At 48.9% G+C, this 25,182-nt stretch overlaps 1 protein-coding gene across 2 annotated transcripts in view; it reads right to left on the bottom strand.

Annotated features, from left to right (window-relative positions):
• Positions 1-25,182, bottom strand: part of WWC3 (WWC family member 3) — a 117,792-nt gene that overhangs the window by 20,140 nt on the left and 72,470 nt on the right. For both annotated transcript variants that reach the window (XM_048213426.2, XM_057309988.1), the window contains exons 8-11: positions 21,758-21,831; positions 8,398-8,640; positions 5,704-5,793; positions 4,159-4,724 (exon numbers count right to left, since the gene is read on the bottom strand). In XM_048213426.2, the coding sequence (XP_048069383.1) occupies positions 4,159-4,724; positions 5,704-5,793; positions 8,398-8,640; positions 21,758-21,831 (973 nt within the window). The remainder of the gene's footprint in view (positions 1-4,158; positions 4,725-5,703; positions 5,794-8,397; positions 8,641-21,757; positions 21,832-25,182) is intronic.

Here is a 25,182-nt window from a genome sequence, read left to right as displayed (position 1 = left end):
CAGGCGGGAACGTGCACACGGGAGCCTCGGCGCTTTCCCGAGAAGCGGACCTGGTCAGAAGACGGAAACTAAAGCCTTCCTCTGATGTCGTGCTGCCTCTCGCTGACAGCGCGGGTCCCTCCGTCCTCTTTGTGCTTCTCTGCAGCCATCTAAGCGCCGAACATGAAAATCTAGACATCTGCGCAACCCTCCAATGAGGGAAATGTCCAGTCCACTGACGACCAGCTCGCTTTTCAACCAAATCATTATTCACATACCGATTAAATCCAAACACGCTAGACAGCATACAAACAGACGGCACTGTGGTCTCTGGGCTCACGATCTCAACTGTAGACAAAAGCTGTCCCTCCAAAGGTCTGCAATGCCGAGCCTGGGCAGCTACAGGCTCCTCCCTGGTCAGGGACCGAAGCTGGCTCCATTCTGGGGTGGCTGGAGGCGCGACTCTCAAAGTCCAGCTCTTCTTGTCACTCCTGCCACACGGGAGGACCCAAAGCCCCCAGCTCGGAATTGCAGACGGAAGCCATCTGTTGCATGGATCTCCCGCAAACGAAACCACTCCCTGTCTCCATCCCTAGCCCCGACACTCAGCCGGGCTCCTAGGCACAGCCTTGCATTCCTTCAAGGAAATACCACCAAGCAATGATCCCAAGCACTTCCGGTGAACCGGACGGTGCAACTCTCACAACACTTCTCTCTCCCTGCAATGGCAGTCCAGGAGGAGAAAAAGGAAATGAAGGAATTAATCCTCAGTGATCCCAGGCTTAGTCACCGCATTCACGGAGCAACTGGCAGCAGTTGTCGGAAGGAAGTATGACCAGCAGTTGCCCTGGGTGAGAAAAAGCGCACAGCAGATCCCACGCTACACCCCCCGCCATCTGCTCCGGGGCTTCAAGACGGCGAGATGGAGCACGGGGAGCAATGCCAGGGAAGGAAAGAATAAACAGTCCTCCAAACATTCATTTTAAAAATCTCTGACCTTTTCATCATTAAAGACAGACACTGAGACCTGAGGACATCAGCACTGCTTGACGAAAAGAGAATATAATGAAAATCACATTTTGGGCAAAGCTGCCAGATGGCATATAGTAAAATAATGAAAGCCACTGAAGTCTGGGAAAAAATGTAGAGGATTAAGTACTTCAAGCTTTTAGAAAAGTTCTTACACAACTTTAGTAGCCATGATAAATATTAATGTTGAAAGAGTAATAATAATAATAATAACAGTAACTAGTGAGCTATGTTAAAATACAACTATGCGATATGCCCTTCTTGGCCAAATCCCCCCCGTCCTGATACACTGATTCATTGCACAAAGCTGTGCCTGCTGCCTGGCCAACAAGGTGAAGGATTCCAAGGTCACTTACAGTGAATGTTTCTGTCGAGCCGCATGAGAAAGGAGATAAAGAAAAAAGCACAAGGTGAAAAAACCGCAGAATTTAAGCCAACAATTTTAAACAGAGTATGAATATTATAAAAACGTCAATAAATGGCTGAACACAATCAAGGTTTTCCCAGATTTAGATTAGCAAATACTAATGGGAAATGAAAATAGGAGAAGATTTCAAAATCATGACACATTTGGCTTTTTAAGATTTTAAGTAATCGCTACCCCCAACGTGGGGCTCGAACTCACAACCCTGAGATCAAGAGTCGCATGCTCCACGGACTGAGCCAGCTAGGTGTGCCGACACATTTGGCTTTTAAAATCCCAGAAAGATAAAACTGTAGTAAAAATGTTAAAAATGTTAAAGATTATAGTCTATTTTCCCACTCCCCTGTTCCACCTTTGGCCTCCTCAGATTGATTTAAAACACACTGAAAGAAATTATTCCTAGAGCTTGCTTTGTAGGTTTGGGCAATTTTGAATCTCAGCTTACTACAATTTTATCTTTCTAAAACTTGCCGGAGCTCAAACTTAGACTGTCCTGTTCCTAAGGAAACTAGAAAGTCGGGGGGGGGGGGGGACTACATGAGGGAAGGCATCATAAACGAGGGGTGCAGTAACATGAAGAGTACAAAGATCCCTGCCAACTTTATGAAGCAGCAAGGACTCCAGGCTCAAGCGTTCCCACAAACAACAAGAGAGGCAAGAAGTCACCCTGTGTCCACTCCTGAAGCTGGTTACCCAACGCAGCCTTCGGGGAGCACCCACCAGGACCAAGGCATTCGCGGAGTTAATTACTTCCAGTTTATAAAGATCCAAATCAACTGACAATGTCATACAAGAATTGACCACGAGGTGGCAGTACCTGAACGTAGCACAACCAAATGCCTCCCAAGTCTGAACCATTATAACGTCAGCCAGAGTGGGGAGAGAAAAAATAAAGAAATCAGGATCAGAAATTAAGTCAGCTCTTCTTCCTCTCACCCTGTCTTTCCCCTGGCCCAAAAGCGCCCTTGGGCCGCTTTTTTCTGACTAACAAGAGTGATACTCTTGTGTCTCAACCTTTAAAGACAGGCTGGCAGGGAGGCGAGGCACTGAGGGCAATCAGCTTAAGCAACAACACATGTGCAATTTGGTCCCGATTTTGTGTTTTCATTTTTGAATTAAAGGCGTAAACACGGAGCACTGAACCTGTGATTATACAGAACAAAGGCCACGAAGGGCACCTGCCTATGTGAACTACAGAAACCATGCGCCTGGGGATATGCAAGGCGTGCTTGTAAACACAGAGAAGACAGCAAAAGAACAGATGCCGGAAAGCCACCGGGCTGCCTCACGACGTCACAGATCTCTGGCCCAGCACGTGGGCGCTAACAGAGACTCTTATTCTATTATAGCTGCAATAACCAGTACGGTCATATACAGAAAACTCAGGCTAACAGAACGGTGGTGAGTGAAGACCGCCTTGTTCACGGCCAGAGAAGCCAAGACTCAGCCAAGTCCACGGATGCCCTCAAGGTCACACAGCTAGCCAGTCAACAGGCCAGGCAACAGGATCTGGGCCTCTAAGCTGCGAGTCTGAAGCCCTTTCCACTATACCGCCCTGGCTTTGTCCTCACATTTCATTTCTGCCCCTCCTGCTGCTGAAGTGCTCACCGGTCCGTGACCAGGGTTTCTCAGCCTCGGCACTACGGACATCTTGGCCGGATCGTTCCTTGTGGCGGGGGCTGTGCCGGGCACTGCGCGATGGTGAGCTGCATTCCTGGCCTCCGCCCACCAGATGCCAGCAGCACCCCCTACCACAGCCTTCACTTGTGACAACCAAAAACTGTCTCCAGCCATTGACAAGTACCTTCCAGGGTTCAAAAACTCCTCTGGTTGAGATCCACTAAGCTATACAAATATCTAGTGTTTGCCTAAATGGAATATCTAAAACCTTTTTGCATGTAAATAAAAGTTCAGGAACTTGAGGAATGAGACCTTGCTCTTGGTCCTCTTGGAAACCTAAGGGAGTGGAAGTTGCTGGAGCTTGGTTCAAAAAAGCACACGGGCTCAAGATGAGGAGGGTCAGAGCCCAGGCTCTGCTTTGTGTATAAGCCATCAGCTGGAACATTCTTTAGAACAACAGTTTTGTTTTCTACATGGGCTACCACCGGACAGGCCCGGGCACCAAGGAGAAACTGAATTAACACTGACCAAATGCATGAGGTTCACGTTGCTTGATTTGAGGACCACCAGAGAAAATGAGCTGGATGCTTACCGGCATGTCTTTTGAAATTACACGATTTTCATTCCCGTGTTTGAGAAATTACATCTTTAAGGACAAAGGCTGAAGAGACAAAGTCACAGGGACAAAGGAAGTAGAGCTTTCCACTGGGGCTACAGGCAGACACAAGCCAGCGCTGCTCTCGGGCGGCACGCGGGGAACTCACGAAGGCCCCGGACCGCCTCAGCAGCCTCTGACTACAGGGGACTGGGGCGCTTACCGTCCTTTCCAACAATGAAGCACGTTCTGAAAACAAACCAAACACCTGGGAAAGACGACTCTGCCACCTCCGTGACCTCTCCAGGCCCCAAACCCCAAGGTCCCTCGAGGAAAGCACACAGACAGCAGGCATGCTCCTCCTCACCGGACCAATAGTCTGAAATCTAAAGCTCGCTATGGAATCGAAGAGCCAGCCAACTTCAATGCCATTGCACACGATTTCTTCCTGGAACCAGAAACCCTTCTTTCCCCAGCACTGAGAAAACCAGCAACACTCCTCAATACTTACTTGCAGCCGTGGCAGCGGCAGGCACTTGGGGTCCTCGCTCGCGAGGTCCTTCCCCATCCCCGGGGAGCCCATGCGGCTGAAGGGAGGCCGTGCCCTGCAAGTCCTCATCCCCCAGAGCAGAGGCCTGAGCCCGCAGTCTGTCGAGGGTGCCCAGGCCGGGCACCTCTAAACTGTCCCCCAGTTGGGCCAAGGGCGAGTCACGCGAGGCCGGGAGGAAGGGCGTGTCCAAGGGCGAACTCGGGGGAGACAGAGAGGACAGGGATGAGCGGGAGGACAGGGATGCCAAGGACTGCGGCGTGTCCAGGGAGCGCCTCTGCTTGTGGAAGCCCGAGGGGACCGGGGGATCTAAGAAGGGGGCGTCTCGTCCCAGGGAGTCGAAGGGAAGGAGATCGAAGCGCAGAAGCTGGCCACACTCGGCATCGGGTTTCTCGTACTGTGGGAGGCCGTAGATGTCGGTGAAGCTGACGGAGCTCAAGGACCCGCGGCTGGAGGCGAGTGAGCCCCGGCTGGAGGCCAGGGACCCACGACTGCTCCCTGAAGACACAGTCAGGGTGCTGGCGGACAGGCTGAAACGAGAGATACCCCACACTCTTAGAAAAGTGGCCTGAAGACTTGTGCTTGAGTCCCACTGTTCTCCAGTCAGCTGGGCCATTCCAGAGGGAATGGAATCCTGCCCCATGCTCCCATTACCCAGAGCGTGTCTTTAACCACTCATGGGGATTTATAAGGCACCTTCACTAGTATCTCCTTTGTTTCTTTTGAATGTCAGTAGAGAGTGGTAGGTAACATCAGAGACTCACGCCTGACTTCAAGTTCCAGCTCAAATGGGGACTAGCTGAGTCCACTGGGTCAAGCCATTTGCCCTTTCGGGACCACCCCCCACCCCCACTTTCTCACTGGGGGCTGGGAGATAATCATTCCTACCTCATGGCATTTTTAGGAGGAATAACCGAGAAAGTAATACACAGAAGGCCCTTAATATTATGCTTCACAATACACGAAGTACTTGAAAACGAAGCCATTACTGAGCATACAAATCTTACTTTAAAAATACTCCTATCATGTTTTAAAAAAACAAAATGAAACTATCCAAGTGCATATGGAAAGGGATATACACACTTCCAAAGCTGTGAATTATAAAATCATCGGACAAGTTTGACTTCAGACTCGTTATTCTGCAGCCAGACTTGGTTCTCCTCACATTCCCTGAATCACACATTAGCAGCTCCTCTTAAAAATGCAATGTCGCCGCTTCCCCACTCTGTGTTTACAACCCCGTCTGGCTCTCAGTTCTGGCAGGAGGAAAAACCAGCTAAAGGGAATGAGGAAGTTCATGGACGCACCATCGTAACATGATAATCAGGTATAGTTTTCTCTTTTCAAGTTACCTGCCCTTTTAGGGGCGCCTAGGTGGCTCAGTCAATTAAGCATCCGACTCCTGATTTCAGCTCAGGTCATGATCTGGTGGAGGCTGCTTGACATTCTCTCTCTTCCTCTGCTCCCCCCCCAAAATAAAATAAAATTAAAATAAATAAAGTTACCTACCTTTTCAACTGGGACTGGAGGTAGGACGTTAGGCGGGTAGCTTCTTCCAGCTGCATAAGTAGACAATTTCTTTTTTCCTGAAGCAGAATCCTGTAGGTAAGAAAACAGTCCATTGGTGGATTTCAATAAGAGTGAGTTTATTTTCCCAACAAGAAATTCAACTGTAAATTTCCCCAAATGATCTGGGTTTGAATGACTAAATTCTAAAAAGCACAGGTAGGTCGCAAACACCAAGATAACAGAGACTGTTTCTGTCTTGCTTGACACTGCCCCCCCCCCACCCCCCGAACAGTGCCTGATACACTGTCGAAGCTCCACAGATGGGTGGGTGGGTGAGTGGGCGGGTGCTTGAACAGACAGAAAAGATGAGAGGCTAGACCAGAAGACGGCCTCAAATGCAGAACATGCAGTAACCCACTGGAATTCCTTAGAACAGATCAGAGTCCCTTACTTAAGCCCCACTGCAGGCAAAAATGCATGCAATCCTAAAATCCATAGAATTAAGATTAGACACAAATAAAACAAAACAGCAACTGTCACAAGGCTGGAGGGCATGTTTTCTCTTCTTTCCACGTTCTTTTACTTAATGATTTCTGAAATGAACTTTGTCCACTGCACTAAGCCCACTGCCTCGAATAGAGCCCCACGCGTACAGGCACTCAACACTGAATGAATGAATGAATGAGTTTGCCTCAGAACGAACAGTCCTTGTTTATAAATCAAACAATGGCATTTAACATGTGACCAAATAGGCACCCTTAAAACAGTCGCTCTGTCCTTTGACCGGGGAAGGCTTTTCACCATCCCAATCCCCCCGTGACACTACCCCAGGGCAAAGCTCCTACCTGACGGATAAGGGCACCGGGGCCGAGACAGGCAAAGACTGGCCAAGCAGTGGGCTCATCTCAGCCCAAAGACACCGACCCTGGTCACTTTGTTCCATCTCGACACTGGGTCTAACGCCCCTCAGCCTGTTGTCGGAGAAAGCCTCCCACCTCGAGTGCCCATGCTTCCAATACAAGCATGCATCCGAGGAAGGGAGCAGCACAGAGAAACAGGCCTGCCTCGGCCAGGCCCAGAACGCCACGGCTGCAGGAGCCCGGGGTGGGGGGGCACTTGGCCCCACCGCGTCGCCATGCAGCGCGGGTCTCGGACAGAGAACGTTTGCGGAAGTACCCGGCATGAAAGTGCTTGTTAGCACCAGTGGCTGCCCCTCCCTGCCCAAGGCTGTTTAGGGGCTGATTCAGGAGACACACGTGGGCCAATTCAATCCAGCGGAGGGCTCTGCATCCCAGCACTCAGCTCCTGAGCTGGTCCCACAAGAGACTCCAGCAGCTGGATGAGTTTGGCTGACCCGGTCTGTGAACCCGGGCATTGAGGGTCACACCAGCTCCATGGGGTTCCGTGGATTTGTACCCTGAGATTTCCACATGGCGAGGGCAAAAACAGTCAAGGGGGAATGGGGTCCTAAGAAGCAGGGGGCACTCACGGGACCACAATCCACCCCCTTGAGACAACCAACCCAATGAACTCCCAGGCCCTCCTCCGCAGAACATATATGATAGAATACCAAGGGGAGAGCAGAAGCACAAGAGCACAGACGAAAACTTCAGTTCATGGGCCCTTCCCAGACTCAAAACCAACTCTGCGTTTATCTTGAGTGAAGTGACAGGGCATGCGATCATCTCAAGCAAACGAAAGTTCACTCCAGCTATTCCTATGAGCTGGGCTCTCCCAATGCCACCACTTCCCGCCAGCACTGACACCAGCCACTCATGTCACCACACAGACCTCTATCTATTAACGATGAGTATCCAAGCACTGATAACTCCGACACGTACCGAGAACAAGCTCCCATGTGACGGAACGACAGGCAAAAGGGCATCTGCAGGGATGCAGTAATTCGGCTATTAAACTCTACGTACAGAGGCTCATACAGATACAGCATTGGGTCCTCTCAACACACTGAATTTGAAGGTCCAGTAGATTATCACATGGGGGGGAGTTCTCCAAAGCTCAGCGGATACCCAGATAAACTTCTGACAGCCATGAAATGGGGACTGCAGACCTGGCCTCTGACGCAGCCCGTGGCAAAACAGAAGCCGGCAGCCCGGCACACGCCGAATGGCCGGGCAACAAGGACTTGGGGTGCCGAGCTGGCTTCAAGCCTCCGATGCCAACCAAGAGCCCAAGACAGACTGTGGGGAGGTGCCTCTGGGAGCGGACACGTGCCAGGCTGCCGGCTTCGTGCTGCCACAGAGCCAGCAGGCTCTCCGGCTGGGGCGGGGGGGGGGGTGTCAAAGCTGCAGATGAGAGGAAGGGGTGGCTTGCCGCAACGCCGACCGTGCCAGCAACAGGGCTCCCTCTGCGTGCCGGCGCCTGCCTCCCACCCTCCTGCCGGCCGCCCCACGCCTGTCCAGGCTGTCGTTCTGCGAACAAGGCAAAAGCACCCCGATCCTGGGAGGGGGGGGCGCTAAGCAAGGGGCTCCCAGCTTCCCGCACTCCATCCCCTTCTGCCTCTGAACAGAGACAAGGAACCCCAGGAGCCCTGGGCAGAGCTGGCACGTCCCACAGAAGGGAAGGCACACCAGGGGGTCGATGCCCTGAGTACTAATGACCAGGACCGATCTCGAGTCACGTGCAAGTTCTCCAAGTTCGCTTTTCTGGTTGGCTCTTCCCCCGAAGCTGGCCCACCTTTCCGTGGCGCCCTGCACCGACGTGGCCCGGGCTCGCTGGATCTCCTCCTCCAGGCGCCTCCTCTCCTCCTCCAGCCGGGCCACGTCTTCCACCGGCCTCCTCTGCTGAATGATGAGCTGCAGCTCTTGAAGCAGGGCTTCCTTCTCCTTGATGAGCTGCAGCCGGTCCCTGTCGGCCTCGGCCAGGCCTGGCCACGACTCGTTCTCAAGCTGGGCCAGCTGCTGCTGGATCGTCGAGACTCTGCAAGAGACGGGCCCAGAAAAATCCGTGACGTCAAAGTATCACCACACATTCTCCACACCATCGCACGGATCCTAGAAACTTACTCTGCTAAGGACATACTGAAATTATGGCACCAAGTGAACCTGAAATGACAAAAACAAAGCATCTGGAAATGACGGGTAATAAAACGAACGAGTAGGTCCTGTGCATAACCTCCCCTGGTCTAGGAGATTTGGGATGGCAGTTAGCATGGCATGCCTGCTTCAAAGAATGGACGAAAAGGCTGGCATCCTCCACACCCCATGCACTGTGTTGTTTCAGATTCGTGCTTTCCTCCACGGCACTGTCCCAGAGCAGGATGCAACCGGCTCCTCTCCCCATCCCCCATCATCGGTAGCTAAACACAGTGCTGGATGCACGAGAGACGCTTCTGGCTTCCTGCCTGCTCTGCTGTACCCAACTGCCAACACCCCCCGGACAAAACGACAGGAGAGAAATGCACCCATCACGGGGCTTCTGAACAGAAAGTCCCCGAAGCCCGGCGAGCCACGTCTTCCAGCTCTGTTTGGTTTCTCCAGCACCAGGCACCTGGAGCACGAGTGACATTCAAAACGCCTTGCAGAGAGCAGACACTCAGCAAGAGCTAAGCGCGTGAAACTGCACAAACACGCCAGCAAATACACGGACGCACGAGAGTCAGCCCTGCTAAGCGCACATGCCAGCGTCAGGCCACCGGGGGTGCCAACCAGTCGGCCTCACCAAACGTATCGGCACGACCATGCTCCGGGTATAAAAGTACGGACTCTGCTGTCACCTTCCACGTGCCTACATTTCCACGTGTTTGCTTGGCACACGGGCTGCATCGTTTTGCGTCCTGAGTTATCGCTGAATGCAGATTAAACGAGATGGATGTGGCTCGTGTTGTCAGAGCAGCCTTTCACAGGCGGACTAGAATGATTTCAGCCCTTCAAGTCTAAGTGTAGCTAAACAGGAGGGCTATCTGTTTTCAGACAGAAACGAGGGACGCCAGACTCGCCCCGAACCCAAGGCTGTGGAGGGCAGAGGTTGGCATACATGTGCCAAAAACAAAATCGACAGACTTCTCTGAGGTCACAGAGAGCTGTGAAGACAGGGAAGCGGCAGGGCACATAGCCCTGTATCCTCTAAGGCAGCAATTCTCAAAGTGGGGTCTGGCAGGCAGCGTCAGCATTACCAGGAGCTTTGTTACAAACGGAAACCTTGGGTGCCACCCCAGAGCTGTTGAATGCGACACTCTGGGGATGGCGTTGGGTGACCTGGGCTTTAACAAGTCCTCTAGGTACTTCTGATGCTCACTTCAGTTTGAAAACCCTCTGCTTTCAGGCAGCCAGGCCTGGTCTGGGGTCTGGAAGATCCTAACTGGCTGTGGAGCTCTCAGGGGACTGCCTTAGGCTCCAGTGCGCTGACCCTCACTCCAACAGGAACAGCAGGAGCGCTCCTGCCACCACCCTGTCCCTGCCCAGGGCACACGAACTAATCAAAGCTGGCATCCTGCCCGCTAGGTCCAGACCTCAGAACCCTCAACACTGTGCTCCCTGCTGATACTGCCAATCACCTGGTGTTGGCCCGCGTGTGGAAGCCTGTCAGGCTCCTCTTGAGCTAGACATGAGCATGGGGGCTGACTAGGCTGGGTAAGACGCCTTCTTCACGTACCAAACCAATCAAAAAACACAACAGTTTACAAAAAAAAAAAGTAGGGGCGCCCGGGTGGCTCAGTTGGTGAAGCGTCTGCCTTCGGCTCACGTCATGATCTTGGGGTCATGGATCGAGCCCCGTGTTGGGCTCCCCGCTCAGCAGGGGCGTCTGCTTCTCCCTCTCCCTCTGCCCCTTCCCCCAGCTTGCGCTCTCTCTCAAATAAATCAATAAAATCTTTTTTAAAAGGAGTACACAAGTAATAGTTTAAACGTGCACACCGTACTCAAGTCCAATTCCCCAAGAAGGTAAAGAAAATAGCTGAATGTCAGTAGCTTTATTAGGCAAGTTCTTTTCCAACTTAAAACTAATTTCCTGAAAATGTGTTGGAAAATGGTGCCAAAGCATGTCACTGAAAAATACCACTGGCAGAGGCGGCTGACCAGGACTAGGAACCCAACCGGGCTTGGGCATCCATCTACGTCTAATTAGTGTAATGAAAATTTATGGCAGTCATACAGCTGAAGCCCAAGGAAAACACACTCCAAGTCGGCCCATAAATAAGTTAGTGCCGAATTAGACATTATACCCAATGAAATTTCTGGAACGTTCTACTGGAGATCAAGACAAGTCAAAACTAAGGAATAAATATGAAAGAGACAAACAACACTGTGCAAATCCATTGTGTTCTCATAATTTTTCATTTATCTGATCCACCTGCAGGAAAGCCTCCCTGAACCCAGCTGAAGTTAGCGGCACTGCTTCGTAACATATACTAATTCTCATTCATAGACTATAAGAACCCACATTTTGAAAAGCACGCCCTCTGAGTTTTCTGAGGTGTACACGGAAGGTGATCAAGATTCCGTCTGAGTTGGCCAGGTGCTGGTCAGCTGCCACTCTACAAGCCATCAAGTTGCTGAGGGGGGCAGATAATCCAACCCCAGATAATCCTATGCTTTCCGGGCAAATCTCAAGTAATACCCGCTACCAGAAAACAGAATGCGGGAAGAAAAGAATTACAGCCGGGAAGAGAGGTGAAGGACCAACATCAAAAGATCTGTCCACTGAAGGCATAAGAGAAATTGTACAGCGGCCCGAGTGACACACGGTCCTGTGACTCTACAGAGCTTACAAGACAGATATGCACAGACACGCGGCAAGGGACGACCTCTGCAGCACACACAAGATCAGGACGAAGCTGACTTCGTGCGGCCCATCTGGGAAAGCCGTTTGGGCTGTGCTGAACACGAGGCAAGCGTTTCTATGCTGAAGAATCGTGCTTTTGCACATAAATTTCACAATGATGCAAATGAGTGCCTGGTCGTCTCCGAGCTATCCATGAGTCCAGAAGGATACGGATATATAGTGCCAAGTGCCATTTCTCTCCCTATAGCCACACTCCAGATGCAGACATTCGGGGCCTGCTCTCAGCCAGGTTCAGAGTGTGGCACATACGTCTTGTCTGTCTGCACTGGAAGCCAAAAGCTCTAGAAGGATTCCTTCAATGTTTCTTGTGCATTCACCGAGGGACAGCCAAGACGGCTTTGCCTTTGACGCGCTATGCCTTGTCTACTCTGTTGCGGCCTAGAAACAAGCCATCTGCAAGGATACGCTTCGTGTGTTAGGTTTCATGGAGGAGACAGACTTGGCACCTGAGGCCAAACACAGATGTAGACTTACAGTGCCCCCTCCTCCACTTCCCCGCCATACGGCTGGCCCGGAGGCTGGGACCCCACTCCTGCGAGCACCATCGTTCCAATTCTGAGCAAGACAAGAAAAACAATCTCCAGAAAGGCGCTTTTTTTCCCCCCTGAAATATCATTTCAGTGAAATTAAATACATGAAAGCAAAGTAAGGTCATGATTAAAGTTGGCAAAAAAGAAACTTCCCCAAGGTCATTTTTAAAGAAAACTGAGAGCAACTTAAAACTGGTGAGAGGTTTTTTTCCCTCTAAGTCAAGCATAATCTGTACTGATTGTAATTTTTGATAGGTAATAAATTTTATGGCCTATATATAATCCCTCACAAATGCCTTTACAAAAGCTTTAGAATATACGTCCATGTGCTCATGATAGAGAAGAAATGAAATCCTCAGATCAAGCATTCAGGTTTCATATTCCAAATTCTATTCCCTGAACAGGTCTGATGCAGGCAGAAGTAAAATATGAATCATTTTTCCCTCACTATTTTTGCCCAAATACATTTTCTGTTACAACCGAGGCACCATTAAACCATGAATGGAAACCTGCATTTATGCTGCAGAAACTACTGAGAGCCTCATAATTCCCATGGAAATCCTAAATGTCATTTGCATTTTTACTGTAAAAAATGCACTTCTAATAAACACAGTTTTGAGGTATATTTTACATATCCAAAATAATCCTAAATTATTTGAATTTATACTTCAATTCTGCAGTTCACCATATAATTTTTTTTTTAATTTATTTATTCGACAGGATAGAGACAGCCAGCGAGACAGGGAACACAAGCAGGGGGAGTGGGAGAGGAAGAAGCAGGCTCATAGCGGAGGAGCCCGACGTGGGGCTCGATCCCATAACGCCGGGATCACGCCCTGAGCCGAAGGCAGAAGCTCAACCGCTGTGCCACCCAGGCGCCCCTTGCATGTTCCTAAAATACGGCTGCTTTCTGGAAGGAAGACAGAACTCCAGGCAAGCCACGGTCCCATCTGATGGTTATGAGACATGACGATGGGACCCCAACGCCACATTCTGGGGCACAGTGTCAGCTTAGAGCCTTGTGCCTTCAGATTTCAATCGCAGCTACAGCTTTGATACTTCCTATGTTTTCTCTCTTTAGTTTTCTTTTTGTAAATATCCATGTAAGTGAAAAGCAAAAGTTCCAAGAAAATCTCAGCTAAGATCGAGGTCAGATGGGTGATAAAATCCTTTCAGCTGACTGAGCTAAATATTGATAAACCGGCGTCCATTTGGCTCAGCTCTCTCTATCCTACACTGGAATTCGAGAATGAATCTAGACTACGTGGTGGCGGAAGGGTGTACTCACACCCCCACGCCCCTCCCTGCCCTCACACCTCATTTCCCCTTCGGAGAGCGACTTCCTTAACTGAAAGCAGAACACCTGCAGGGTTCTTTGTCTTGGCCTGAGTGGGGAAGGAGGAGCCACAGTGGCAAAGATGCTTTCCCGTGTTCCCCCCCGCCCCGGCTGTGCCTCACCCCCGAACCCAGATACACAGTCACTGGAGAGACGCAGGAAAACCCTAAGCGACTGATCAAATCCAACTGGAATCCTAACACGACACTGACTGCTGACAACGGATGAACAGCAGGACCCATCCTGGCAACAAACGCTAAGACACAGAGAAACTGGATGGGCCAAAAGTTTTGTTCCTATCTGGACTGTGAGTGTTTCTATGGAAACAGCTACAGTTTGTGCATAGTTCTGGAACAAGTGCTCTTAGGTTAAAAATAAGGAACTATCTGCGTCAGTGGGATTACTTCAAGACTTGTTCTTCCAAAGTGGCTTTGAAAAATTCTACAGTTTATGGGCGCCCGGGTGGCTCAGTCAGTTGAGCATCTGCCTTCAGCTCAGGTCATGATCCCGGGGTCCCAGGATTGTGTCCCACTTCGGGCTCCATGCTCAGTGGGGAGCCTGCTTCTCCCTCTGCCCCTCACCCCACTCTCATGCTCTCTCTCTCTCTCTCAAATAAATAAAAATCTTAAAAAAAAAAAAAAAGAAAAGAAAAATTCTAAAATTTTTAACCAAGAATGTGAAAATATTCCTATCATAAGGTCTGCCCTGAGAATCCAAAGTGATGTTCCTGAAGGGAAACAAAGAAGCAGTTGTTTGGGTACATTTCACATGACCTGGAGTTGAAAACACAAAACTAGTCACCATGAGAGTTGTGGTTTGGTCTAGGGAATTCTCTAGCAATCACACCACTACTTGGAATATGAGTCCCACTTACACAAACTTCCTTTAAATCTGAATACATCCTGATACTTCTCATTGTCCAGAACACTGCATTCTGATGATTTCCCGACTTCTGAAAAACAATCTCAAATCTAGATATGCAAGGGGAGACTTCTCTGAAATACATATACACGTACACTTCTGCCCCCACTGAGAAGTGGTAAAGCCCAGGAGGTTTTGCAGAGGATCGACAAGCTGAACTTCTGGGGGAGGAATGATTTTGGAAACGGGAGCTGGGGGACTGATGTCCACAGCTGAGATAGCAGAAATGACAAGACCAAATACCGAACTGTAGCACTAAAATAATGCAAGTCCGGGGGCGCCTGGGTGGCACAGCGGTTGGGCGTCTGCCTTCAGCTCAGGGCGTGATCCCGGCGTTCTGGGATCGAGCCCCACATCAGGCTCCTCCGCTGTGGGCCTACTTCTTCCTCTCCCACTCCCCCTGCTTGTGTTCCCTCTCTCTCTGGCTGTCTCTGTCTCTGTCGAATAAATAAATAAAATCTTAAAAAAAAATAGATAAATAAATAAATAAAATAAAATAAAATAATGCAAGTCCAGCAGCAAAAGAAAAGCCACCTGCCATTCCCAGCCTCAGGGTGAAAGAGCTGAGCAGGACGCATTGCATTATTCTTTGCTAACACTACCTTTAACAGTGATGCACTTTTGGGGCACCTGGGTGGCTCAGCAGGTGAAGCGTCTGCCTTCGGCTCAGGTCATGATCCTGGAGTCCTGGGATCGAGTCCTACATCGGGCTCCCTGCTCAGAGAGGAGCCTGCATCTCCCTCTGCCTGCCAGTCCCCTGCTTGTGCTCTCTCTGTGTGTCTCTCTCTCTTACAAATAAATAAATAAAATCTTTAAACATCGGTGGGTCAACGGGGTACATGTTGCTTTCCTGTACGTGGGCCAACCCCCTCCAGGGATGCTCATGGGGCTGTCATGGAGGTGGCCACGTGGAGTGTTCCTGGCCAGAACATCAAAGCCACTGTGCTTTGACTGTGGTCCTCGCTGCTCGGGTTCTGAAACGTTAATGCTGGTTCTAGATTTAGTTTTTGGGGCAGAACCGCTTGTCGCCGTGCTCCTCCCAAGTCTATACCGTTCTCATCCTGTGTTTCATTTGGAGGCAGTCTGAAAAAACAGAAACAACTGGAATAAAAGCCCTGATGTGGCTCTGGATGATTCCACTCCCGGGACCTGAGGACACCAACCCTCCCTAATTTCACCTGTCTGCTGCGGGGTGGGGACGTGAGGCTGTCCTGACCCATGGCTCCAAGGTGTGTCCAGTCAAGGCCCCTGCCAGGTGCGGCTGGCAATCATATGCCCTACGGACGAGTAGGTTACAAGTCAGGCCCTCACTTGCTCACCAGATCAGAAGCCAGATCTAGAAGAACTAACTTCAGTGACTAGAGGCAAAATCGACTCCCCGGGGACTGGAAACGTGCCCTGCAGCCACCTCAGGGGACCAGAACCCCGAGTGCCCGACAGAGGGCGCCGCGATCAACGGCTTGGTGGACAGAGGTTGAGGTCTCTGCCAGCAAGAATGCTTCATAGACATTTTAAAGCAGCTGAAAGTCCAATGAAAACAGATACTCATTATTAAAACTCCAGATCCACCTTCTCAACGACCCTCGGCCATGAAGTAAGCCTCTGAGAACTCTCTCTTCAGGGCCATTCGCCTCCTTTAGCTCCAGGGAGTGCCATCTCCATCACACTCCGCATGGGCAGGTGCGACTTAAGGAAGGGGGAGGGGCTGATGTAGGGCCACCAACTTTTTATTTTCCCAAGTAGAGATTTTGAAAAAACATACTCACATCAACTATCATCATTTTTTAAGAGAAAGATATTTTAAAAGAAAAAAAAAAAAGATCAGAATAAGAGTTCTTTAAATGGAAAAAAAGCAAATCAGCGTGATAAAAACCTGTCGCTGCCCTCCTTTTCCCCGTGCACGGTGGACCACGGACCCCTCTGAGCAGTGCTGGGGAAGCAGAGGTCTGTCCGTCCGCCCGCTGGTGTTACTTCTCTGTTCCCTTCCTGACGTCCTTTGCCAGCATCTCCCCCTCTGCTGTGGGTCCCTGGAGGTATGTCTTCTGAGGTTTTACTTCCTCTTCTCTTTTCTGCTCACTCCTAGCCAGACTCTCTTGGAACTTTTACTTCCCTCCCCTGGCCAACCTCACTCTCACTACGCCAATAGCTACGGGACTTTCTTATGACTCAGTCCTGACTTCTCTTCCTTTCTCAGTGCACGCTCTCTCCCAAGGTGAGCTCAGCCACTCCATGACGTCGGTACCACCCCCAACTGCCCTCCCGGACATCTCACCATTTGGATGGTGCACACTGAACATTCCCGACTCAAAAGTCCTAGAATACCCAGCAATTTCCCCTCCTTTCCAAGGTACTAGTGGTCTCCCATGATAGAGACCTGCCTCTCTGCTTGTGGCAACCTCCATCCCACCCTCCCATCCCTGCTCCCCTTCGTTCTGCAACTACAGCTGGTCCGGCTGCCGCAGACCGGCCCCCACCTCCTCAGAAACTTGCGATCGCACATCTTTCCATCCTGATCCCTGCCCCCCTCTTGCTTGAGAAAGCCCTTCCCAAATGCATGGGCAGCCAGAATCCCAGGATCTTTCAGGGTGCAGCTCCAATGCTGTTTTCTCCAGCACCCAAGAAGAGAATTCATTACAGAAAGATTCAAGATCATGAGCCTTTTCAAATGTCCATGAAGGCCCAAGGGCTGTAAGCTTGGTGTGATTACGTATCATGCAAACACTGTTCTTGAAACAGAGAGACCATCTCCCCTGCCTCTGTTAGAACCCTAAAGACACGCATATCTTGATGCCTTTTCTCTCCTCAGGTCAAGGAGAAATAACCCAAGGCCCACATCGGGCCCTGGGGAAGGGACCAGGAGCAGAGCAGTCAGCCTGGAGGTGACCTGGGCCCCCGAGGACTCCTTCTGCTTGCCCACAGGCAGAAGCAAGGGCCAAATAGCAAGTATGACCAAATGGGGCCCTCGTTTACTCATTCAATAGATATTCAGTGGGTATTCAGCTACTGGAATTATAGCAATGACCTAAACAGACCTAAATCCCTACCCTTGTGGGGTTTACATTCTCGGAGGGAAAAACAAATGATGAAAAAGCAAACACGTATGTAGAGAATGGGTTAAGTGATTACATTTGCTGGGAGGATCGGGGTGACGGGCACGGGAATGGGTCATGCTACTTTATTCTGGATGATCACGGAAGCATCTCTGACAAGGTGACCAAGAGAAGAGCAGAAGCCACCTGACAATTTGAGGTAAAGCATCCCACTGTCGGCAGAGGAAACAGCAAAGGCCAAGGGCACTGTGTGAGTTTCCTCTTGTTGCCTTAACAGAAGATCACAGACGTGGTGGCTTAGCACAGCACACATTATTATCTTATAGGTCCAGAAGTCAAAAGTCAAAAATGGGTGGGCAACGCTGTGATCCTTCTGGAGGTTCTAGGGAAGAATCCATTGCACTGTCATTTCTAGGGGCTGCCCACAGGTCTCGGCTCATGGCCCACACCACTCTGCTCTCTGCTCCCCTCCTCACATCTCCTTCTCAGACTGTCCCTCTTCTAAGTCCCCTACTGATGACACTGAGCCCACTTGGATCACCCATAATCATCACCCCATCTCAACGTCCTTGACTTAATCCCATCTGCAAAGCTTCTTCTGCCACGGAAGGCAACAGACCCACCAGGTTCTGGGGGTTAGGACAGGACCATTCTGAGAGGGCCATTATTCTGCTGACTCTAGGCGCTAAGTCAGGAGTTCACCTGGCAGGTTTGAGACCTGGTGTGTCTGAGGAACACTGAGGGGCCAACCTGTCTGGTACAGGGCGAGGGAGGACACAGGGGAGTGGGCTAATGTCCTGAATTAGTGGAAAACCGGCTCCTGTGGGCCCTTGTTGTCCAAACACAGCCGGGATCTAGGAGCGTACTAAGAAGGCCAAGGGTAAGGTTTCTCAGCTGAGGCACTACTGACACACTCTGGGCCACCGGGGTGCTTGCTGTGGGGCCATGCTGTGCATTGTGGGCTGTTTGGCAGCGTCCCCGGGCTCCGCCCACTGGGCGCCAGCAGTACCCTGTCCCCAGTCATGAGGACCAAAACTGTTCCCTGGGGAGCAAAAGTTGCCTCTTTCAAGGGTTAAGAGCCATGTGGAACAGGGGAATGATAGCATCTAACAGGTTTTGAAAGGATCACTTGTCTGGAAAAAAAATTCAGACATAGCAATTAAAATAACCAAAAGTCACACAAAATTACGTTGAATGGCACCAGGAAATGTGCCATTCACACCAGGGAGAAGCACATGACAACTGAAAGAAGGTCTTTGCCCATTACTCTAGTAAAATTTACAAAGCATGAACATGTTTAATGATGCTCAGCCGATGTGAAAATCAGGGCTCTCCATCAGCGCCGGTGGCAGTGCAAGGTGCCTAAGTCATTCTGGAAGGCAATTTGGGGGTATCTACCAAAACTTTTTTTTTCTTTTCTTTTTCTTTTTTTAATAGGCTTCACGCGGGGCTCGACCTCAGGACCCTGAGATAAAGACCTGAGCGGAGATCAAGAGTCAGGCGCTCAACCGACTGAGTCACCCAGGTGACCCTATAAAACCTTCCCATGTGCGTGCCTTAAGATCTGTGCATATCATTGGTAACTATCAGCCCAAGGAAACGGTCATTTCTGCAAGGCTGGGGCGTGTGAAAAGATGTGCGCTGTTTGTGTAAAGGAAACACCGCAACCGTGTAAGATGTCCATCCGCAGAGGGATGTGTACGCACCCTAAGCTACGCATCACATGCTCCTTCACTCCACCGGGCTCACTTGAGTTAAATGTTGAGATAAAAGCCTGGAAGGCATCATGCCAGACCATGGACGGTAGGAAGCGGGATTAGAGAAGGGGAAAGTGGGTGGTCTCTACTGATTGTGCCTGTGACAAAAACAATGGATTCATGTGTCATTTTTGCAATAAAAACAAAGAGGAAAATACAAGCGTGCATGCACATCTGTACACATGTGTGTACTATATGTGTGCATGTATGCACGAGCACACACAGGCATGTTTCTGACTCCGTGTGTACGTGTGCGCATGTATGCATGTGCGCGTGCATTCACGCACGCACGCACACAACCCCGGCAGGTACTGCCCGGTGGAGGTAGGGAGAGGTCCTCACCCTCAGGCAGAGCCACTGATACACCAACATATTTCTGGTAGTCAGGGAGGAGTTTATCTCCCAAATAGGTTAAAGACCATATGTAATCACATCGCATAGACCACACGGTTTTTTTGAAAGGTCCAGAACAGGGCAGGTATTACATAGAAAGAAGAACAATCTCCCATTCTCCAGCAGCTTCTCTGCCCCCTGCTGCGGGGTGCGGATGAAGCTACTAGGGTCACCCACTGACATCGGCCAGCAGGAAATCCCTCGGGGACGGCCCCGCCAAGACATCACAGTCCTCCAGCCAGAGCAGGGGTTCTCGGCTTCGGCACCGCTGACATGTGGGGGAACCGTTCTCTGCGTGGGGCCGGCCTATGAGCTGGAGGACATTGAGCAGCGACCGTGGGCTCCACCCACTAGATGCCAACAGCAGGTCCCCCAGAGCTGTGACAACCAAACCTGCCTCCGGACAGGGCCAGGAGTCCCCTGGGGGTAAAGTCCCCACTCCCCCACTCCGCCTGTTGGGAACCACTGTGCTAGTGGGAAAAGGACACTCCGTGCTTATGCAGGCCGACCCAGGACATCTCCACGACGTGTCCCAGATATTTAACTGTGGCCGGTGCAGCCCAGAATGGCGTTTCTGTCCCACAAAGGCTGAAGCACTGGGGGCAGGGCATCCCCCCAACCCACCCCCACCCCACGTAGCTGCAGTGCGTCTCCTAACAAGGTCCTGGCAATCCTGAAATAGTACTGTCATTTAAGAGCTACCGATAAAATGCACTGTCTTCCCCTGAATAATTTTCTCAAATACTTGCCTTTTAGCCCAAATGTCTTATCTCAACATTTAAAAGGTTACTCACTATGTACCGATACTATCTCTAGAAAACAAAGAAATCGCTTGCTATGTTAAATAAATGTCGAAGCAAAACACGTTTAACGATTATGTCCCTAAGCGTAGCAAACATCTATTTTCTGCATTTTAATATGGCACAGCAAATTCCAGCACCCACACTGTGCGATCCAGTAGAAACATGCAAGAACGAGCGGAGGAATACTCAGAGGGGACAATGGCCCCTGACACACGGCAGCGAGCTCAGGAGAAGGAATGTACGACAAATGGAGAATATGGCCGCGGAGATAAGCAGCACGGCTGAATGCACTTGGCAGCGGTCCGCATGGAAACGTAAAGCCCAGCACAGATACATGGTGAGAAGCCAGGAAGAAGCGGGTATACGAGCTCTGAGCAAGCAGAAAGCCCACGTCAGCTCAGGCCAGCCCTCTAGCAGGGAGTCATATGATCCGCTTTTGTTGCTATTTTTACATTTTCTAAAAAGGCGACAAAGTGGATTTCCAGACATCATGAATGATACAGAATATGGAGCAGACCCAGCTATTTCACTTCCAGAAAGGACCCCCCCTTACCCCACCTGGCATTCCGCTCCTTCTACCCCACCCTCCAAGAAAATAGTTCATATGTGACTAAGGAAACTTTTTAAAAAAGATACGCTTCATAGCTTTCTCAAGCACATATTTGGAAATAATTTGGTTTTAAGGCTCTTTTCAGAAGACATGAAAGAGAGAAAGTCTCTAGAAAGGGGACACGAAAGCCAGGGCAGGGTCCAAATACTGAAGCCAGGGTCCTGAGAACGTGGGGAGGGACGTGACGTGCTAAAAATACTGCCTGTCTGCGAGCGTTACATACTGCCTCTCAATTCTGCCCTTGTCCGATGCTTAGGGCTCGGAGAGGGCGACAGAAAGACAAATCCTGAACATGTACAGACAGGGTCAAGTCTCGATTTTGCGAGGGCAATTTACAGCGAAGGTCAACATAAAAGGCTGTGCTTCGATTTCTCTCCACCGAAACCCAGCAGATGAGGCACCCCTAGCACCTGTTGACCTAGTCCTTATTAAACTGTCTTTTAAACCGAGATATGTGACTGTTCCCATTAACCTCTGGAGTTAGAAATGACATACATAAAAGATAAGGCAATTTTGCTGAAGCAGGTCTGAGGGACTGCTGCTGGTCGGGAGGTGGGGAGGGTGGGACTCCTGAGCTATCTGAGAGGAGAAGGAAGCTGGGGAAGTCTCTGTCTTTATTAAATCATGGCTTTAGAACTATTCACAGTAGTGAGAATTTCACATTTTAAATGCACATGGAATTTTGTCATGGGTATTAAGAGGCTTACCCAGAAAGGAAGATCCTGGATTTTGTATTCTAGCAGACACCGCTTTCTGATAAAAAGTGGACAGTCCCATACTAGAGCTCCATAAAACCTCTTTCCATGGGAGAAAGGAAGGAAGCAAAAGGTCAGATTTGAGAAAGGAGCTTCTTACCTCTTTCTGGCTTCCTCGTACTGCCAATTAAGCCTGACTCGGTCTACAAGTCTTGTTTTATCATCAAAGACAAACTTTCCGGAACAGAAGAAAAAAAAAAGAGGAAACATATTAAAAACATATTTTCAAAATAGAAAACTCATTTCAACTTTCGGCAACAATGAAGAATATTTTAATTTGTCTTTAAATTTCCATTTCTCAAGGGTCTGGAAGGAAACACACAATACTCCTGGTTGGCGGAAGCTGCGAGTGGGGCTGGGAAGACTCTGCTTCCCAAACACTGGTGGATTATTTTTTTTAACAGTGGAAGTGTATTCATCTATTGTGTAATTCCTAACAACAACAACAAATTAAGTTTTAAAAAACTAGGGAATTATTTAATAAAAGTTGACACACAGGCAAAAATATTCACCCCATCTTGTACAGTATGTTCCCCCGTCCTTCAATAAATACAGAATAATAATGTTCTCCTAAGGAGTCACAAGATTTGAAGAAGACGGACGAGCTGGGTGAGGTATGGGCTACGGGGCTCCTTCGAACGGTATGTAGCATGTTAAAGAACTAAAGTCAAAAGGAAAGAAAGCAACGTATGGAAAAGCCTGACGGGGGCGCATCGCCCTGGGAGTTAGAACCGAAACACGGTGCTCTGACGTGATCACTAGCTGTACTTAAATATCTTCATACCAATTATGCTGAACTAAACGAATTCCTAAAACAAAACCAAAAAAGACCTGTATGGGAGATAACTGTAGCTCACCTCGGTTACCTCTTCCTTCATTCCTAGAAATACATGACACTAGTTCATTAACTCAATTGTCTCTGTAGATCTGACCTTAACTTGACCATATGTTATAGCCACTAAGTCTTTTTTTTTTTTAAATAACCTCATGTCAACAAACATTTGAAAATATTCTATTGGAATGACTAGTGCTGAATTTACTGATACCTGTTTTGATATACATCAATAGGATTTTCTTTATGTCTTTATTGCTTTGAGTGAGGAATGGAGCGAACATTCTCCGAAGAGACGTGTCACCATTGTTGTGCACATTTTAATGGCCTCATCCAAAGCCCCTCTCCACAGCTTCCTCAATATAAATATATTTAGGCTACAGCATCCCGTCTCCAGAAACCGTCTACACCGGAAATGAGCTATGTGTCACCTCATCATCTTGTTTGTTAGAGACTCCTGCAGCTGACCCCTCATCAAGACCAATAAATGTCATTTATTAAAACCTCTTTTCAATGCTGTCTATAGATCTCTAAGCTCTGTTTTTGCACTCTTCTTTGAGAACAAAATGGACATCTTAGTCAAAAAAGGAGAAACCTACAGCCCAATGGACTCAACAGGTTTCTGTCTCACAGTTTCTGTGTGGTCCTAGAGCACGCACCCCAACCACTGACTCTCACTGTTAGGCCTGTGGTGTGTACACAGCTGTGTTTGCAAAGTCCTGGGCTCAAAAAGCATGTCTAATTACATCACCACCCATCCCACAAAACTGAGACTCAAAGTGATAACTAAGTCAGGTGTGCAGATGTCTAAGATGGTCCCCAATGGTCTCCACCTCTTGGGATTCAACCCATGTGAAATCCCCTTGAGGGTGCTCTAGAGCCATGATTTGACCGTAACCAGTAGAACAGAACAAAGATGATGGGAAGCCATTTCTGTGATTACATTACAAAAGACAGTCACTTCCATCTTGCTAGCAGACTCTCAGTTTGCACACTTTGATGACACAAGCTACTGTGCTGGAGAGGTCTGTACAGTAGAGAAGCAGAGCCCTCAGTCAACAACCTATGAGGAAGTGAATCCTGCCAACAGTCATGGGAGCTTCAGCGTGGCTCCTCCCCCAGTCAAGTCCTCAGATGAGACTGCAGCCCTGGGTGACACCTTGCTGGCAGTTTCGGGAGAGCCCCTGTAACAGAGGACCCTGCCCAGACTCCTGAGCTACAGTGTAAGTGTGAGATAATAAAAGTGTACTGTTTGAAGACGCTAGGTTTTAGAGTAATTTGTTATGCAGCAATACCAACAAATCCAGTTCAGCTTTTCAATACACTTTTGTACAACTGCATGACGTAGTAGAACGTACAGGGGTTCAGGCATCAGAGATGCTGATTCAAGCCTAGGCAGACCTGCCTCTCCCTGGCTACATGACCTCAGGTGACTTGGCATCTCGATCCCCTCATCTATCAAAAGGATATGGAAACAATGAACAACCCAGGGCCAGCCCCAGTAACCTCACAAACATGACAATTTACGGCTCAAGTTACCGCAACAGCATAACCAACCATTCCGCACCTGACATTTTTGGAAAGTCTTACCTAGATCATTAGAGAACCTTTGACCCTACGTGTTTCTCTCAAACTAGCTGAATCTCTAAATTCTAAATCTAACCTATGATAACAGCAATAAATTATTCATGGAATTCAATGAGTCTTTTACTTCTTTCCTTCCTGTGTGCCAAAATCTTTAGGCAAAAATGGCAGATCTTTCTGACTTAACAGATTCTTCTCTGTGTGTTATATAGATGGTGACCATATTCTTTAAACCAAAACTGCCTGGTCACAAATGTCTAAGTGTAAAAAGCAAAACAAAACAAAAATGTCTAAGTGTACTTTTGACAGTGAAAACTTAAAATAGGACTGTTTCAGGACGTCCAAGACAAAAGAGTCATTATTTACCATATTATAGTCAAAGAGATACTATTTGCCCAAATTTCAAAATATTAGCTAATTATTTAAAACTCAGAGTTTTTTGTCAATGGCTTTTTCTCCTGTTTTTTTCTTTTTCTTTACTTAATTTTGGGGAGGACATTCCACATTCAATTGATGTCTCATCTTTATAAATTCATAAGCCCTAAGAAAAAGAAGCCATCTTTTCTTCCCATTTGTAATAAACTTCACTCAATAACATTACAACAGTAGCGTCTTTAAGTATTCACTACCCTACTTCAGATGATGATTGCCAACTTTGTTTTTGCAGCAATTCAAGGCTTCACTAATTATCAAAAGGGGCATTATGAAATTCTTCCAAGTTCTAAGCAAAATTAATTTTGATTCAATTCAATTTCCTGACATTATTTTAGAATAAGAAATAGCATCAAAGTATAACCTAAGGGTGACACAGACACAAAGCCTCTGAAAATCACGGGTCTAAGCCAAAGATCAGTAAACTGTGGCTCTCACTGGCCAAATCCGATCCTGTTTTTATGGTTTTACTGGAACACAGTCCTGTCCTATGGTGGCTTCTGCACCATAACAACACAGTTAGGTAGTTATAGCAGAGACTGCATGGCGTGCAAAGGCCTAAAATATTTACCATCTGGATCTTTACAGAAAAAGTTAGCTGACCCCTGCTCTAAAATGTCATATGTCAGGGCACCTGGGTGGCTCAGTCTGTTAAGCATCTGACTTTTGATTTTGGC

This window comes from Ursus arctos, chromosome X (genome assembly GCF_023065955.2).
Source record: "Ursus arctos isolate Adak ecotype North America chromosome X, UrsArc2.0, whole genome shotgun sequence".
NCBI classification, from domain to species: Eukaryota; Metazoa; Chordata; class Mammalia; order Carnivora; family Ursidae; genus Ursus; species Ursus arctos.
Note: the sequence above shows the minus strand (reverse complement) of the source record. Positions and strands in the feature narration are given on the sequence as shown.